Here is a 14,407-nt window from a genome sequence, read left to right on the forward strand (position 1 = left end):
GTCCAGCTGCAGCGTGGTGTCTGCGACAGTGTGTGTAGACACGTGGTGGAAGAGGCATAGCCTCCCCAGCACACGTGGCTTTATCTTCCCCAAATCTTCTGGAGTAGAAGGCATTACTGCTGTTGCATTGCGAGCACTGAGGTCTTTGTGAGTCAGACTAATTTGAGTTCAAAGGGAGCTACAAAGGTTTCTGGTCCATGTCTTTCCTCAAAGAAGGGTGAGGTTAGAACAGATCACTTAGAATCTTGTCCACTAAAATTCTGGAAATCTCCAAGAAAGGAGGAGTTTAACAACCTGTTCAGGTAACATGCTCCAAATTGTGACTATCAAGATTTGTAGATATTTTCTTTACTGGCAGAGGTAAGTGACTTGTTGAAACTGCCTGAAAGCCAAGGCAAAATTGAATTTGGATCTGAGTTCGGATCTGGTCCTCACGGGGAGGCCCAGCACTCCTGGACACTGAGAGGGATCTTCTTGTGTGATCACACAAGCGGTTGGGGCTGTGATACAGCTGTTTCTCTGCTTTCTTTTAGGTATGATTCTCACGTTAAAGGCTATGGGGCTTCAAAGATGTGTTTTCCTGGGGCCACCAAAGCTGGTAAGTAGGGGAAGCTTGCAGAAGGGAGACCAAACCCTTCAAATGTTGAAGCTTACTTTGGTATTGCGAGAGCTGGCATCAAAGCAGTGAATCACTGTACAGGTGCAAAATGCTGGTCTGAGTTAGTGCCAGCCTGAAGGTTTTGCCAGAAGGGCTGTCTTGAAAAAGCAAATCCCTTCACACACAGGACAGCATCAAACTTCTGCTCCTTAAAGCTGTCTTGTCAGCTAATATTCTGGTAAATCACGTTTTGGAAAAAGGGCATCCTTTGTTCTCTCTGCTCCCTCCTGATGTTCTTTTAATAGAAACTTGGTCTCTGATCTCCTGCTTGACGTGATCCTTGCCAGCCTAATGCTGTGTCATCCTGGAGGTGGAACGCTTGCCCAGTGCTTTCTGGCTGGCTGTGTGTTGCCCAGTTTTGTTTGAATGGGCTTTGAGCCTTTGACTTCACTAAATGTAACTGTATCTCCCAAAAGTGGTGCTTGTAATGGCACTGCTTGGGCATGGCCTCCTGATAGACTGTCTCTTTTCCAGCAAAACTACTTGAAAGCGATTCGACTCTTTCCTGGGCCCCTAAAAAGGATGGATTTAGGTATGTTGGTCAGTGATGTGTAGCTAATATGAACTTGTAATTTTTTTTCTTTCAGCTGTAGCCAAAGTTGCATTGAACAGTAACAACTTCAGAATAAATGCCTCTGGTTTAGATCCACGGAAAGAAAGTTTTAAACGTTTGTTTTGATCTGATACACTGCTCAAATCTGTTGCAACAACTGCCTGGAAGAAAAACAATGTTTCCAGCTCAGTTTCTGCTTCTGTCTGACTAGGAGACCACATTTAGTTTTAAAGCACTATAAAGGCAATTTGCTTCTGGAGTCTGCCAGTAAACTTGCTTCCTGTAGTATCATGGACTACTTTTTGTGGATGATGGACTTTTGAGAACTTTAATTATTCATTGATCTTTGCAGTTGAGCAGAGAAAAGGAAGGGAGACATCTGGCAGGTTTTATTTAAGAAAGAAAGAAGATATTTTCCTGATTTAAGTTCTTGTAGAGTATGAATCTCATGAACTTGTTAATGCTGGTTTCTGTTCTCTTTCCAGCTGTGCAGCTGCACACAGAGCCTGAATATAAGGACGAGACGATGACAGTCTGCCAAATACCTCTTACAGGTGAGCACATGACACTGTAGTCAGACAGGAGAAACACTTTTCAGTAACCGTGCTTCAGGTGGTTAAAGGAGCGGCTTCTGTTTGGAAACCTGAGTAAGGAGTGGTTTATTCATTTGCATGTTTTTCCCAGGAGAAGGATCTCTTTCAGAGAAACATGATGTGCTGAGTCAAGGCCATGGTTTGTTCCTTTAGGTGTGGGTGTATACAGTGACACGTGAAACATCACTGGATTTGGCTTTCTTAGCCGACTGAGTTTTCTTACTGCTGGAAACTGGGATACTTAGAGTACAGGCACAGACTTGACAGAGTTTAGCGATTTTGAGAGAATCTGAACGATTTGGATGACGGATAGCTCTTGAAATAAGTGACTGGAGTATGCAAGCGGAAGTCAGACTGGGGGGATGAGTGGTGCGTTCTGATGCATTTTAAACGTGACTGTCGTGGAAGAGAGAATGCTGCTCATGCTTTTCTTGTCTGTGCCTTTTGATTGAGTGATCTTTGTCTGGTTTTATTGGATTTGGGACAGGAAAACCACTAGCTACTGAAGGTACATTGCCTCAGAGTCCTGGAGCACCAGTCCAAGGTGGAAATAGCCCTAAAGGGGACACAGGGCCTGGGTCCCCAGGAGCTGCGCAGCAGAACTTGGAGGAGAGCAAGGAAAAAGAAAGCCCAAAGAAAACAGGTGAAAAAAATGGATTTACCTTTTTTGGCTTTAATGAAATAATGCCAAATTAAGGATATGCATTTGTCCTCTGAGCTGTTTGCTCTCTGGAAGTGAGATCTGTAGAGAAGCTCATCTGAAAGATTACATGGAGCAGAATGAGTTCTGATACTTTGGAAGTTGATGAAGACCTAAAAATTGGACGTGATTCTTACTTGGGGTGTGATTATTCCCTGTAGTAGTTTGCCTCTGGCTCGAGTAGGTGCTCCAGCCTTTGTAATTTAATTAAAAGTGGATGTTGAGGTTGATTATTTTTTCAGTCTGGTTTCTTGTGGCTGAAACTTGGGGTGTCTGGCCTTAGGGCTTGTAACATTTTTCTGCTGGGCTCCAAGCTGGCTGGCTGATGTTCCTGTTAATGCTTTAGCAAACATTGACACATTTTGGCTTTAAGAAAAATGATAGTCGTGATTCTGAGTAGTTCTGCTTTCTTTTACAGGTGACCAACAGAAGTGTGAAAGCAGACATCCTGATCTGGTGATGGCTTTCCTGTGTAAAGTAAGCTTGGACACAAAGATCTCTAAATCAATGCTGAATAGAATATAGAATAGAATAAATATTTCAGTTGGAAGGGACTCTAGTCCAACTGCCTGACCGCTTCAGGGCTGACCAAAATTAAAGCACATTATTAAGGGCGTTGTCCAAACACCTCTTAAACGCTGACAGGCATAGGGCATTGACCACTTCTCTAGGAAGCCTGTTCCAGTGTTTGACCACCCCCTTGGTAAGGAAATGCTTCCTTGTGTCATTAGGACATTTCATCTTGCTGAATAGATTTAATTGGAGATGGGATTTTCAAGCAGGACTTTGAAGCTATTTTGTGATTCTACTTTTCAAAGGTAACTGTAGCATGAGTAGGAATGTATGAAAACTAAAGACAATTTTTTGAAAGCGTTCTTTATAGAGCAGCCAATTAAGAGTATACAGGTTCCATTCTTGCTTAATGCTTACAGTAGGGAAGTCTGTCCTGCCTACTTGGCTAAAGAAGGGAGCAAGAAGCAGCAGCGTGATCTTGGAAATCAGAAAGTCTAGTAAAAGATTTTGGGGGATAAATTAGACTAGTGTCTGTGGAATTGAAAAGAAAAAATTTCCCTTGACTTGTGGGGAAACACTTAAACTGGAAGTATGTGGATCTTGTTTCCTGGCCCTCTTTATTTGGGTGATAATTGTGTTTTATTTAACTCTTTTCAGATTCACCCAAAGAAGGGAAAATTCCTAGCAGCTAAAGCACAAGAGATGGGCCTGCCAGTGTGAGTACAAGATCACAGCCTGGCAGATGGGGCAACACCAGGCATGTTGATGTTGGCAAGCTGAATATTTTTGTTTTTAGGGGAACTCCAGCCATTCTTCCCATAATTACAGCTCTCAAAAACGGGGAGAGCATCACTTTTGAAGGCAGAGAGGTAAGATGTATCTGTGCTTTCTGCTGTGGCTTTGCCATCTTTTCTCTTTTACTGGGCTCCTGGGGTGACAGTCTTTCTGTGCAGATTGTTTACCTGCCATTAGATATTGGGACTTTTTTTTTTTACATCTGTTCTTGAAGCAAGCATGGGTGATGATTGTCTGCTTCTTCCCTCTCGTCCCTGCTAAAAGACTGTCCTGGGTTTTGCTGGTTTTGAGCTTTGAGTGGCTGCTTTCGGTTAGTGAGTGGTCCCTGTTCCAGGCCCAAGTTGGTGCTGAATGTGGCTCCCGTGGGAGCGTGCCTGGGGCTGTTGCAGGGGTGTGGTTAGGGAAGTACACTCTGAAATGAATTGATTTCTGAGTATGGCTGAATGTCAGAGCTGCTTCATCTCCCCTTCCCAAAGCTGATACAAGTCTAGAAGTGAACTAATGGAGTAATCCCTGCATGTTTTAAATCTGGGGTTTGAATGCCTGTGTTGCTATCGCTTCCTCCTTACTCTGTTTGCACCTCAACGGTTCCTGTGTGCAGGGTCTTAATCTCTCAAACGCTAGTCTGAAGTGAGGCAGAGCCAGCTCTGGCCATGTCCCAGATGATCTTAAGTGAAGATCCTAACCTGGGAAATAGGGTTGACATATCTTTGTGTCAAAAGAATTTCACAAAGCCTTATTTTCTTAAGCATGCTTTTGCTACCATCTGACTGAATCTGCTGTGGGAACCTAGAAGTTGCTAAAATTCCCTTCCTCACAATTAGGTTGTGGTTTGCTCTGAGATCAGGGTTGGGATTTGTTGTTACACAGCAAAATGCAAACTTGTTTAATGAGAACAGAAGGTGAACAAGAACTGCACTGTCTGAGTTTGCTGAACATTGAGAGAGCCTGCTGGGGGTGGCTGATAGAACAGCTGCCGAAAGAGTCGGACGTAATGATGCGAGAAGGGCTGTGTGTGTAGGCTGACTGTGGTGTGATCCTTGTGTATCTGCCTGCAGCTCTTGCCTGAAGAACTCTGCACCCCGACTGATCCTGGCCCGGTGTTCATTGTGCTGGAGTGTCCTCATGAGGGCTTTGTGGATGCCGTCTGTGAAAACGAGACCTTCCGAAGGTAGCGAGGCTGGGTGACCTGGAGTGTTTGGGGGATGACACCTGTGCTGAGCTTTGCCAGAGAGCAGTTCTTGTTCTCTTCTAGGTGTGTTGGTTCTTGTGGCTGATGCCTGAGCTGTTTGGCACTGTTAGGGAGCTAGAGATGCAAGGAAGGACTGGTGGTGCGTTTTGAGCCTTTTAGGAAGGGCAGGCCTGTGCCAGAGCCATGGGGTTCTGGAGCTGTAACAGGCCTCTCTTCCCTCAGGGGCCTCCAGAGAAGGAAATGTGCACTGGTGTCTTGCTGGGGAGCAGCGTAGAGACTGCCACTTCCCTGTGTGGTGGAAGCCTGGGCTGCATGGAATGTCTCTGTAGGGCTTGTGCAGAAGCGCCTTAGGCTTCTGAAAGGCTCTGCAGATGATGTTGCTCCTGGAAAAGAGGAACTGCCCTGGGGGGAGAGCAGAACTGCCCTGGACTTGAGCCTCCCAGAGCCTTGTGCCTCCCGTGAGGTGGAGCCTGGAGCTCCTGGGCTGTGCTCGTAGGATCTGTGCTCTGCCTGCCTCTGGGAGGGCATCGCTGGTAGCACCAAGATGGGAGAGGGGAGGGGATGCCAAGGCGATGGAGGACTGAAGCACAGGTCTTCTTTCTGTGTTTGAACGTGCCCCAGGTACCAGGAGGGACATCCTGAGAACCAGGTGGCTTTGGTTATCCACATGACTCCAGAGTCCGTGCTCCGAGACAGCCGCTACCAGCAATGGCTGGAAAGGTATGTGATCTTCTGATTATTTGGTTTCATGTCACTGTTGGGGACCTGCGTGTCCTTATGGTGCAGAGGTTTTTCCCAGAGTAGAAATAGCCATTGGCTGGCAGCAGGGCTCTGCTGGCTCAGATGAGATTTTAGCTAACAGCTCAGGTGTGCACATACACCCAACTCTAACATGGCACTGAAGCTGTTGTGCATTTTGTTGTCCTCTTACAGATTTGGACCTGGAACTCAGCACTTGGTGCTCAATGAAAACTGCTCTGCGGTGCACAACCCACGCAGCTACAAGATCCAAACTCAGCTGAACCTCATCCACCCAGAGATCTTCCCTCTGCTCACCACCTACCAGAGCAAGGTAGGCCAGGCCCTGCTTGCCCGTGTACCTCAGGCCCCAGACCAAAGACTGTGTTTAATGTCACTCTTCTCCCTGTAGGCAGAAGAGGCTGTGTGTAGCGTGCCCATTGTGCGAGGAGAGTGCCTCTTGAAATACCACTTCAGACCACAACAGGAGTGGCAGAGGTTGGCGGGAATCTTTGCCTTAGCAGTTTTTGGCTGTTGGCTTGAAGCAGCTTTTCAGCATGAGTCTGTGCTGAGGAGGGATGGTGTGCCAGCATCCTTTGCACATTCTTACTTTACTGGCAGCTGTGCTGGGGTAGCTGTCAGCTGTGTCTTGAGGGGTGTGTCCCTGTCCCTGACAGTCTCGGACAAGGTGTAGGACACGGATGAGTGAACCACTGCAAACACCTTCTGGCCAGTGGTTTGGAAGCTGTTTCTGTCTCTTGCTCTTGTAGCCTCATGTGCTCCTTTGTCATTTGCTCTGACCTCAAGTGCTGTGTACCCAGCTGTGGCTGTGGCAGACCAGATGGTGGCAAGGACGAAGATTTTTTGGGGAGCCCAGTGAAAGTCTTATCAGGCTTTCTGGGTCTTCAAATGGTATCAGAGCTGAAAGCCCCAGGTAGTTAAACAGTTGCAGAATTCTTCGCTGGTGCTCGCTTTGTGGGCAAGTAGGTGAATGTGCTCAATGAGCATCTCAAGGTCAGGCACCATGTGGTGCAAGGGGATACTAGCTGCTGTGGCTCAAATTTCTGGCTCTGTCGGGCAGAATAGGAGGACCCAGATGCCAGTAAGAGTTTCAGTTTCTCTGCTTAAGGTGTCTGAAGGCCTGTAATACTGCACATGCTCTGGTGCAGGACCGGGACACAGGCCCCTTATGCTTTTGAGTGATGCCTGGAGCCCTTTTGGGTGGCTGTTCCTGTTCCAAGAGTCTCTGTGCTGCCTTGCAGTGCCCTCTAGTGCCTGGCAGCTCTCTGAATCTGGACAGCTCAGGGGAGCTATTCCAGGAACTTCTCCGGTTTGGCAGAATGATTATTTCTGTGGTGTAGCTCAGCCCAACCAGGCCTTTTTGGTGCACACCACACTCATGGATGTATCTTTTTTGCAACCCCTCATAATGGAACTCGGAAGGAGCATTTGACTCTTTGTTGTAAGGCTGTTTTGGCACAGTAATTTGGCACTTTGCTCTGAAAAGTGTTGTGTTTTCAGTTCTTACCCTGCCCCATCCTGATACATAGCTTGTTCTTTCAGAGATGCTGTGACTGTCTGTGATCATGATGCATTTGTTAGTGAAGCCTTGGATCTCCCTGACTTCCAGACTCGTGTGAAGGAGTGCAAAGAGAGCCTGTCTGCTGTACCGGGTAAGGATCAGCAACTTCTCTTGGGTCAGTGTAGTGGGAAGTAAGAGGTCTTGGTGACCCACTGCTTTAGAGCCCAGGCAAAGCTGTGAACATGCAGCTTTCTTGCTGCCTCAGAGGTGCTCTTAAGTCCTCCTGGAGCTGTGCAGAGGACAGGCTTAGCGCAAACTGAGGTAGTTTGTTTCAGTTGGATTTATGGAGTCTTGTGCTTCTGGTTTTCTAAAGCTGCTAGGTTTGGGGATTGAGCGTTGTTGGGATCAATTAACATACAATAACAGAGAAATAACATACGGGTGCTTTGTATGAGGTGACCAGAGCTCTGCTCGTGTTGAATGCTGTCATAGCAGCCACAGTGCGAGTCCCTGTGTCTGGGAGAAGTCATGCTCTAGAACCCACTCCTTGTGGGGCACTCTCCTCTGAATTTCAGTTGTCCTGTTGGCAGTGAGGCTTTCATGATGTGACACAGCACTGCTCATTCGCTGTCTGGATCCTGATTCTGGGGAGAGTCAGGGCACTGTAGAACAGCAGTCAGGTCCCTCTTGAACTGCCGACTCTGTCTTGGGCAATGAACAGAGTCCTTGTTTACCTGCCTTTGGAGAAGCAGTTATACATTGTGATATGTTTTCTTAGTGGTGCTTGTTCTGTCTTCTGTCTTCCCCTGTAAACCGTGCTGCTGCAGGAAAGCCAGAGGCTGAGGGAGGCAAAAATGAATGTGCTGAACATGCAGACTCTGGAGTTATTAGGCAGTTAAACTAAATGGTGTCTGACTGGCCATGTGAATAACATTTACTTACAAATCCTTGTTGTTTGTTTTCTCCAGGAAATGTGGATGCTTATCCTGAAATTGTCTTCTTGGGAACAGGATCTGCAATTCCAATGAAAATCCGAAATGTCAGTTCAACACTCATAAATACCAGGTAAATATCAGTGTCATGCATTGCTTGGAGAGGCTCAGTGTCTCACGAGGGTGTCGCCTAAGGGCTGTTTTGACCAGTGTGTTGATGACACAGGGAGAGTGCCCCTGTTGTCGAGTCTGGAGGAGTTCAGGCACCTGTCTCGCTTTAGGTGGGGAAGACTTGTGAGCCACCTGTAAAGCCAAATATTTAATGTCTTCATTCATTTTACTACCTGCCCAAACGGCGAGTTCAGCATTGACGTGAGACCAGAATGAGCTATGCAGACAGAACAGTCTTTCTGAAGCCTTGGCTAGTAGGACTGGAGTAGCATTTAGACGTGTAGAGCACTGAGAGTTCTCTGCCTTCCAACCCAAAAGATTCCCCTCCTTGAATGGGCCCTGACCAGAGCACATAGAGTGGCTGATAAATGTCTTTGTCACTTGTCTTGCCAGCTCTACCCGGTCCCTGCTCTTGGACTGTGGAGAAGGAACATTTGGACAGCTCTGTCGCCACTATGGAGAGCAAATTGACCAAGTGCTGTGTAACATAGTAGCTGTGTTTGTGTCTCACATGCATACTGATCATCATTCGGTAGGTTGAGTGTGTTGCAAGAAGGGGTTCTGTGCAGGCATGCTCTGCTGTTTGGGATGCATATGTAGCTTCAGCTGGTGAACATAGGCTGCCTTGCTGTTAGGGCTACGCCTTCCCCTCTGCATTCCCCAGGCACTACTGAATCTGTGTTTCTAATCCCCTCTCCCTTCCTGTTAGGGGTCCCTGCAGAATTGCCTGGATCATCTAGAGCTATAGTTTTATATCAGTGTCCAAACCAGCTCCCCTCAGTGCTTTGCAATAAATGGTCACAGAAGGGCCAGCTGGTCTGTTCTAGATGGGGCCTGATCACAGCAGGCTGTTTGCTGATCTGCTGTCTTGTGTCTGGAAACCACACTGGGTCTGAGATGTTGGGTAGAGACTTTCTGCTCTCCACCCTTCTTTTGGGAGCAGACACAGCAGCACTGGGAAGGGCTGAGGGGCTTGTGCTTGATAAGCAGTGACAGTGTTACAGCAACTCAGCACGTTGCAGTTATTGGAAAAGCAGTAATGATATTTCTGACTATAGGTTTTCCAAAAACTAAAGCTTGCTGAGCTGCGGTAGCCCTGTTACCACTTACACCCCAGATATTTCTGACTACAGCTCACTGTCTTGTTTATTCCCTTTGCAGGGGTTGTTGAACATTCTGATGGAGAGGCGGAGAGCTTTTGTAAGTAGTACTGTTGTTTCACTGCTCCTGAACTTGCCTTGGGGCGAGGGGAACTTCTGAGTAGTGGAAAAGGACCATCATTTCCCTAGGTATTTCTCGTCTCTGATTTGGTGTATACCTAGTACTGATTTTTTTTCCCTCTGCCTTTGCATTTCCAGGCAGCCCTCGGTCAGGCTTTCAGCCCTCTGTTTCTGGTAGCACCTGAACAGATCATGCCTTGGCTACAAGAGTACCACAACCACTGTGAAGAGATTCTCAGAGACATCAAGTGAGTGTTCTGTGTGATATGTGGAGAAATGTCCTTGCAGGGTCGTTATTCAAGGCAAACTACTGTCAGACATTCCCCCCACCCCTTTGTTGAAGGTGACTCTACCTCCTTCCACTGTGTGTAGGATTAGGATGTGCAGTTTGCAAAGGGGAGGATAGGCTTTGTTACTCATTTGTGCTACTTACTAGAGGCTTACGTGCAGGCTTTCCCTTTCCTTAGGAAAGGGGAGTTGGGCAAGTGAAAAAAGATTCCTTTTGACAGTGGGGAAGAAGTGATTGGATTAATTACTGGGGCACTGGGTAGTGAAAGCAAGGGGAGAAACAAATGGGTGCACAAAAATGTTAAAAAGTAAGGTGCTGAACTGAGAAGGGGAAATAGGCTGCTTAAAGATAAGATTGGGTTTTACTTTGTACCTGTCCTTAGTTATCTCTTCTCCCCTCCCTCACAGAATGATTACTTCCCAGTCTCTTGTGAAAGGCTGTGAGAACATCAAAGTTAAAGCCAAAGGGCTTGTGAGTTCTCTGTTAGAGAACTATGACTTGGCTGAGGTAAGCGCACGAGCTGGCAGGGTCAGTTGCTGTGAAGGGCAAGAGGGAACCTGAAGTCTAACACTTGTATCCTTGTTCAGTTTCAGACTTGTGAAGTCCAGCACTGTAGAAATGCTTTTGCATGTTCAGTGGTCCACAAATCTGGCTGGAAAGTAGTCTATTCTGGTGACACAATGCCCTGCATGGCCTTAGTACAAATGGGTAGGTGACAAAAACCCTCTGCTTGAAGACTCTCTTGGAGAAAGATCTTGAACTGTTAGTATCCGAAGCAGGCACCTCCAACCCTTGGTACTGTGCCTGTGACACAATAAGGGGCTAAGGGGGGAAGTGGGAGTTCATGGAGGCAGTTGAACTAGTGTGTATTCAGCTGAGGGTTGAATGTATGATTATTTACACAGGTAAAAATGCTACCCTGCTGATCCATGAAGCAACGTTGGAAGATGGCATGGAAAAAGAAGCTCTAGAGAAGACACACAGGTGGGGTGTGTTCTGCTGCCTGTCACTGTTAGGAAGGCAGAGATGCTGAGCTGGGTTTTGTCTTCAGAGCGGGTGGCCCAAATGTTGTAGATGGTTCTGATGCGTGTAGAGCTCTTCAGCACTAAAAATGGTGTGTTGATTGTTGCACCAGCTCTGTAACCCTCACAGCTCCTCTGAACATCCCCAAAAAGAAATGAAGGAAGCTTTTAAGTAGATGGTAGTAACTCTACAAATAGACTAGCCCGAAGGAGAGGGCCTCTGCTTGATTACATTTTAGGACTAAGCTTGGGGCTTGAACTGAGCACTGCAGCCAGTGATACCGAGTGCTGCCTGCAGCAAAAGTGGGGAGATCTGAGAGCAGCTTCTCAGAATTACATGTGAATTACAGTGCAAGAGAGCCGGACTTGCTGGCACCCTGGGACAAGTATTTGAATAAGCCCCTGTCCCCAGTTTGTGGAGCTCTTAAATGCAGAGCTCCATGTAATTACAGCTGCTTTCCTGCACTCAGAGTTGTTTGGAAGGCAGAGACTTGCCACTAGTGCAGGTTGCCAGAGGAAGAGGTGCCTGGGTGTGACTGCGAAGAGCAGGGGTGCCCTGTGCGCAGCAAGTGTGAGGTAGCGTCTAGTGTCGGCCGTTGCTGTGATGTGACCTTAGATGCAGAGCAGCCCGCCCTGCCCTGTTGGAGGGGCGGTACGAGCCAGCCTGCATGTGACCAGGGTGTGCAGTGCCATGTTCCTGTTCCCTTTGCAGCACGACCTCCCAGGCGATTCAGACTGGGATGAAGATGAATGCAGAGTTCATCATGCTCAACCACTTCAGTCAGAGATACGCCAAGATCCCGCTGTTCAGTGAAGACTTCAGTGGGAAGTTTGGAATTGCATTCGATCATATGAGGGTGAGTTGGGAGCTTTGAGCCGGACTGTGGGAAAGGTTCCAGTGATACTTTGGGATGGCTGCTCGTGAATTAAATACACCCTCTCCTTTTGAAGAGTAGTCTTCTCCGAAACAGCTATTTAACTGCTGGCAGCAGACACCACCAACATGGGGAGAGGGTGGCACAGGTGCTGATGGCTCTTGAGAACAGAATTCCACTCTTAGCATACTGGGTACTTGCCTTGTGTTGCTTCTCTTCTGTACATGCTAATCCCAGCTGAACGCCTAATTTTATTTCCATCCACACTCCCTTCTCAACCGGTGTGCTGCTTGAATGGCTTTCTGCAAGAGATGTCTCAGAGCCAAAAGCTGCTGCCGTTGGATTGAACACAGTTGTAGCAGGGAGAGTAGCTCGCTAATCGGTCAGAACTTGTACAGAGTCCGCATTATTTCTTGTGAAGAAAATGTAAATAACTTGGTGTATGGGATCTATGGACAGGCTGCTGTTGGGTTGCAAATAATGATCTGCTCGTTAGTGTCAACGCAGCTGAAAATTGTCCGTGAGGTTAGGGCTCCCTGCACTGGACGCTGCACAGAGGAGGAGGCAGTGCTCGGCCCCCTCAGCAGGCGAGAGATGGGAGGAGAAGGGAAAACAAAAAACAATTCTCACATGGGTGCACCTGTGCTTTCTGTATTTCAGGTGCGTTTTGGTGACTTTCCGACCATCCCGAAGCTGATCCCGCCTCTGAAAGCTTTGTTTGCGGATGACATAGTAGAAATGGAGGAGCGGAAGGAAAAACGGGAGATGCGGCTTCTGAAGGAGGCTGCTATAGTCTTGGATGAACTGTCTGGTGGTGAGAACAAGGAGGTGCCATACCAGAAACGGAAACAAGCCAAGAACCATCAGGAACTACCCAACAAGAAGCTTAAAACAGTAAACTGAAGGAAACAAGGTTGAGAACGCTCTGCTCTGCAAGAGGTGCCTTGCTCAGGCCTCAGGAGTGCACAGTGCCGCGGGCACCGTGGAAAAAAGGGGCTGGCCTCAGCTTGGTCATGGGTTTGCTTGGTCATCGGTGATCTCCGTGGGCTGAAGCTACCAAGCATGCTGTTAGCAGCGCGAGTCCTTGTGGCGACAGTATCTGCCCATACGGTTCCTGTCCTGGGTCTCGCCAGTCCATGTGTCATTTTTCTTTTAGCCAAAAGTTCTTCCCTCTGGACTGTTTTAATCTGTGGTTTTATGCTACAAGCTATTGATAATGTAACAGCAGCAGCTGTGACCTTTGCCAAGAAGAGATCAGGTTTGAGAAGCCCTTGAAGGGGCTGTGGATTTGCCAGAACAAGGTGGGCAGGTCTCTAGGTTATGAGGAATGTAACTAGGTATCGGAACCCAGATCACAGGAGGAAATCTCACAATAAAATGGGACCCAAGTAATTTTTAGGTTAATAGGGATATGAATGCTGCTGTATTCCCATTTTATTTTGGTTTTCTTGGCTAATTTTTTTTTTTCTAAGATCAGTTTTTTCAAACCCTTTATTTAGAATCTGAATAAACCACTCAACATGGTACAGGACGCTGTGTTTTGTCTGGATTGCTAATGAGGACTTAGTGAGGGAAAACAAATACCTGAATTGCTCCAGAGAATGATGTCGGTTGGCTGTTTCTGTGTTACAGTATTGGTGTAAAGACCAGGATCTCACCCTGATGCTGGAGCCTCATGCCTGTTCTGGTAGTGTTTTGTGCTGGCAAAATCACATCATATCTGCTGTTACCCTACAGACGGGAGCTTCACTTGTCGATTCAAATTGGTAACAACTGGGGGTGGCTTTTGAATGGCTCCACAACAGACAGCTGAGAGTTTCCTCGAGCATCCAGAACTGGAATCTGCAGAGGACAGGAAAGCTGGCAAAGCAGTTGGATATGAAGAAGGTGTGTGGTTAAGATGAAGGGTTTTGAGGCTTCCTGTGGGTCAGCTTTACTTCTTCCTTGCTGTTGCTGTAACTGCATGTGTTTGGAAGCAGGAGGGGGAGCTTTGTGCTGTTTCAATTAAGCTCGTTTTCAGAGGTAACTCAAAGGCACCAGGCCCCCAAGTGCCGCTCAGCAAACAATACCAGCACATATTAAAGATTTAAGACTTCATTTTAAGGTGATGGAAAATCAAGACACAACCTGGCAGCAGAGTATCTTTTGTTGATGAGCTGTGCTTTAATATTATGCTTGTCTAAAGTAGAAACCGGGTCATTATCACAGCTGGGTACTACAAAAAACGGTCTGCTGGTCTTTCAAGAATAGCAGGGATGTGGGGAAAGGCTAAGGAAGCAGTTGTGCTGGCACGGGGTAGATGGGCGTGGGGGGGTGCTGGGGCATGGGTACTGCTGGGGGGAGAGCAGCAGCCCCGGAACTGCACGGGATCCCCCTGCTGCTGTTGGGAGAAGTAAAGAAGGGTCTTCTATTTAGAAAATAATGAACTACTTCTCATGTAAAGGTATTAACAGAAGGCAAATTCAGCAGCGACAGCCCAGCCGGCAAGCACGGTGCGTGGGGGGTAACACGATAGGGGGTGGGGAAAGGGACGTGCCTGTGCCCGGTGTGGAAACACGACCCGGGGCTGTGCTCGGGAGCTTCCTCCGGAGCGAGCCGGGGAGAAACTGCTCCTGGGGCGCCGCAGCTGTACCG

General features: G+C 47.5%; 1 protein-coding gene across 1 annotated transcript; it reads left to right on the forward strand.

Moving 5' to 3' along the window:
- Positions 1–535: 535 nt before the first annotated feature.
- On the forward strand, positions 536–12,682 carry ELAC2 (elaC ribonuclease Z 2). Its single transcript, XM_010073789.1, has 21 exons — positions 536–598; positions 1,133–1,190; positions 1,697–1,765; positions 2,292–2,447; positions 2,923–2,981; positions 3,675–3,733; positions 3,814–3,886; positions 4,871–4,983; positions 5,626–5,724; positions 5,938–6,076; positions 6,155–6,240; positions 7,306–7,415; positions 8,233–8,329; positions 8,761–8,899; positions 9,529–9,567; positions 9,726–9,835; positions 10,284–10,383; positions 10,464–10,584; positions 10,782–10,860; positions 11,611–11,755; positions 12,434–12,682. The coding sequence occupies exons 1-21, from the start codon at positions 536–538 to the stop codon at positions 12,674–12,676; spliced, it is 2,157 nt and encodes a 718-aa protein (XP_010072091.1). The 3' UTR covers positions 12,677–12,682.
- The last annotated feature ends 1,725 nt before the right edge of the window (positions 12,683–14,407 follow it).

The sequence above is a fragment of the Pterocles gutturalis genome, unplaced genomic scaffold (assembly GCF_000699245.1).
Source record: "Pterocles gutturalis isolate BGI_N339 unplaced genomic scaffold, ASM69924v1 scaffold41067, whole genome shotgun sequence".
NCBI classification, from domain to species: domain Eukaryota; kingdom Metazoa; phylum Chordata; class Aves; order Pterocliformes; family Pteroclidae; genus Pterocles; species Pterocles gutturalis.

Excerpts from the sequence above, each read along its gene's own strand:
- ELAC2 (XM_010073789.1), top strand. The coding sequence starts at position 536 with ATGATTCTCACGTTAAAGGCTATGGGGCTTCAAAGATGTGTTTTCCTG. Across the intron at positions 3,734-3,813 it reads CAAGAGATGGGCCTGCCAGT|GGGAACTCCAGCCATTCTTC; the intron begins GTGAGTACAAGA and ends TTTTGTTTTTAG. Across the intron at positions 9,836-10,283 it reads GAGATTCTCAGAGACATCAA|AATGATTACTTCCCAGTCTC; the intron begins GTGAGTGTTCTG and ends CCTCCCTCACAG.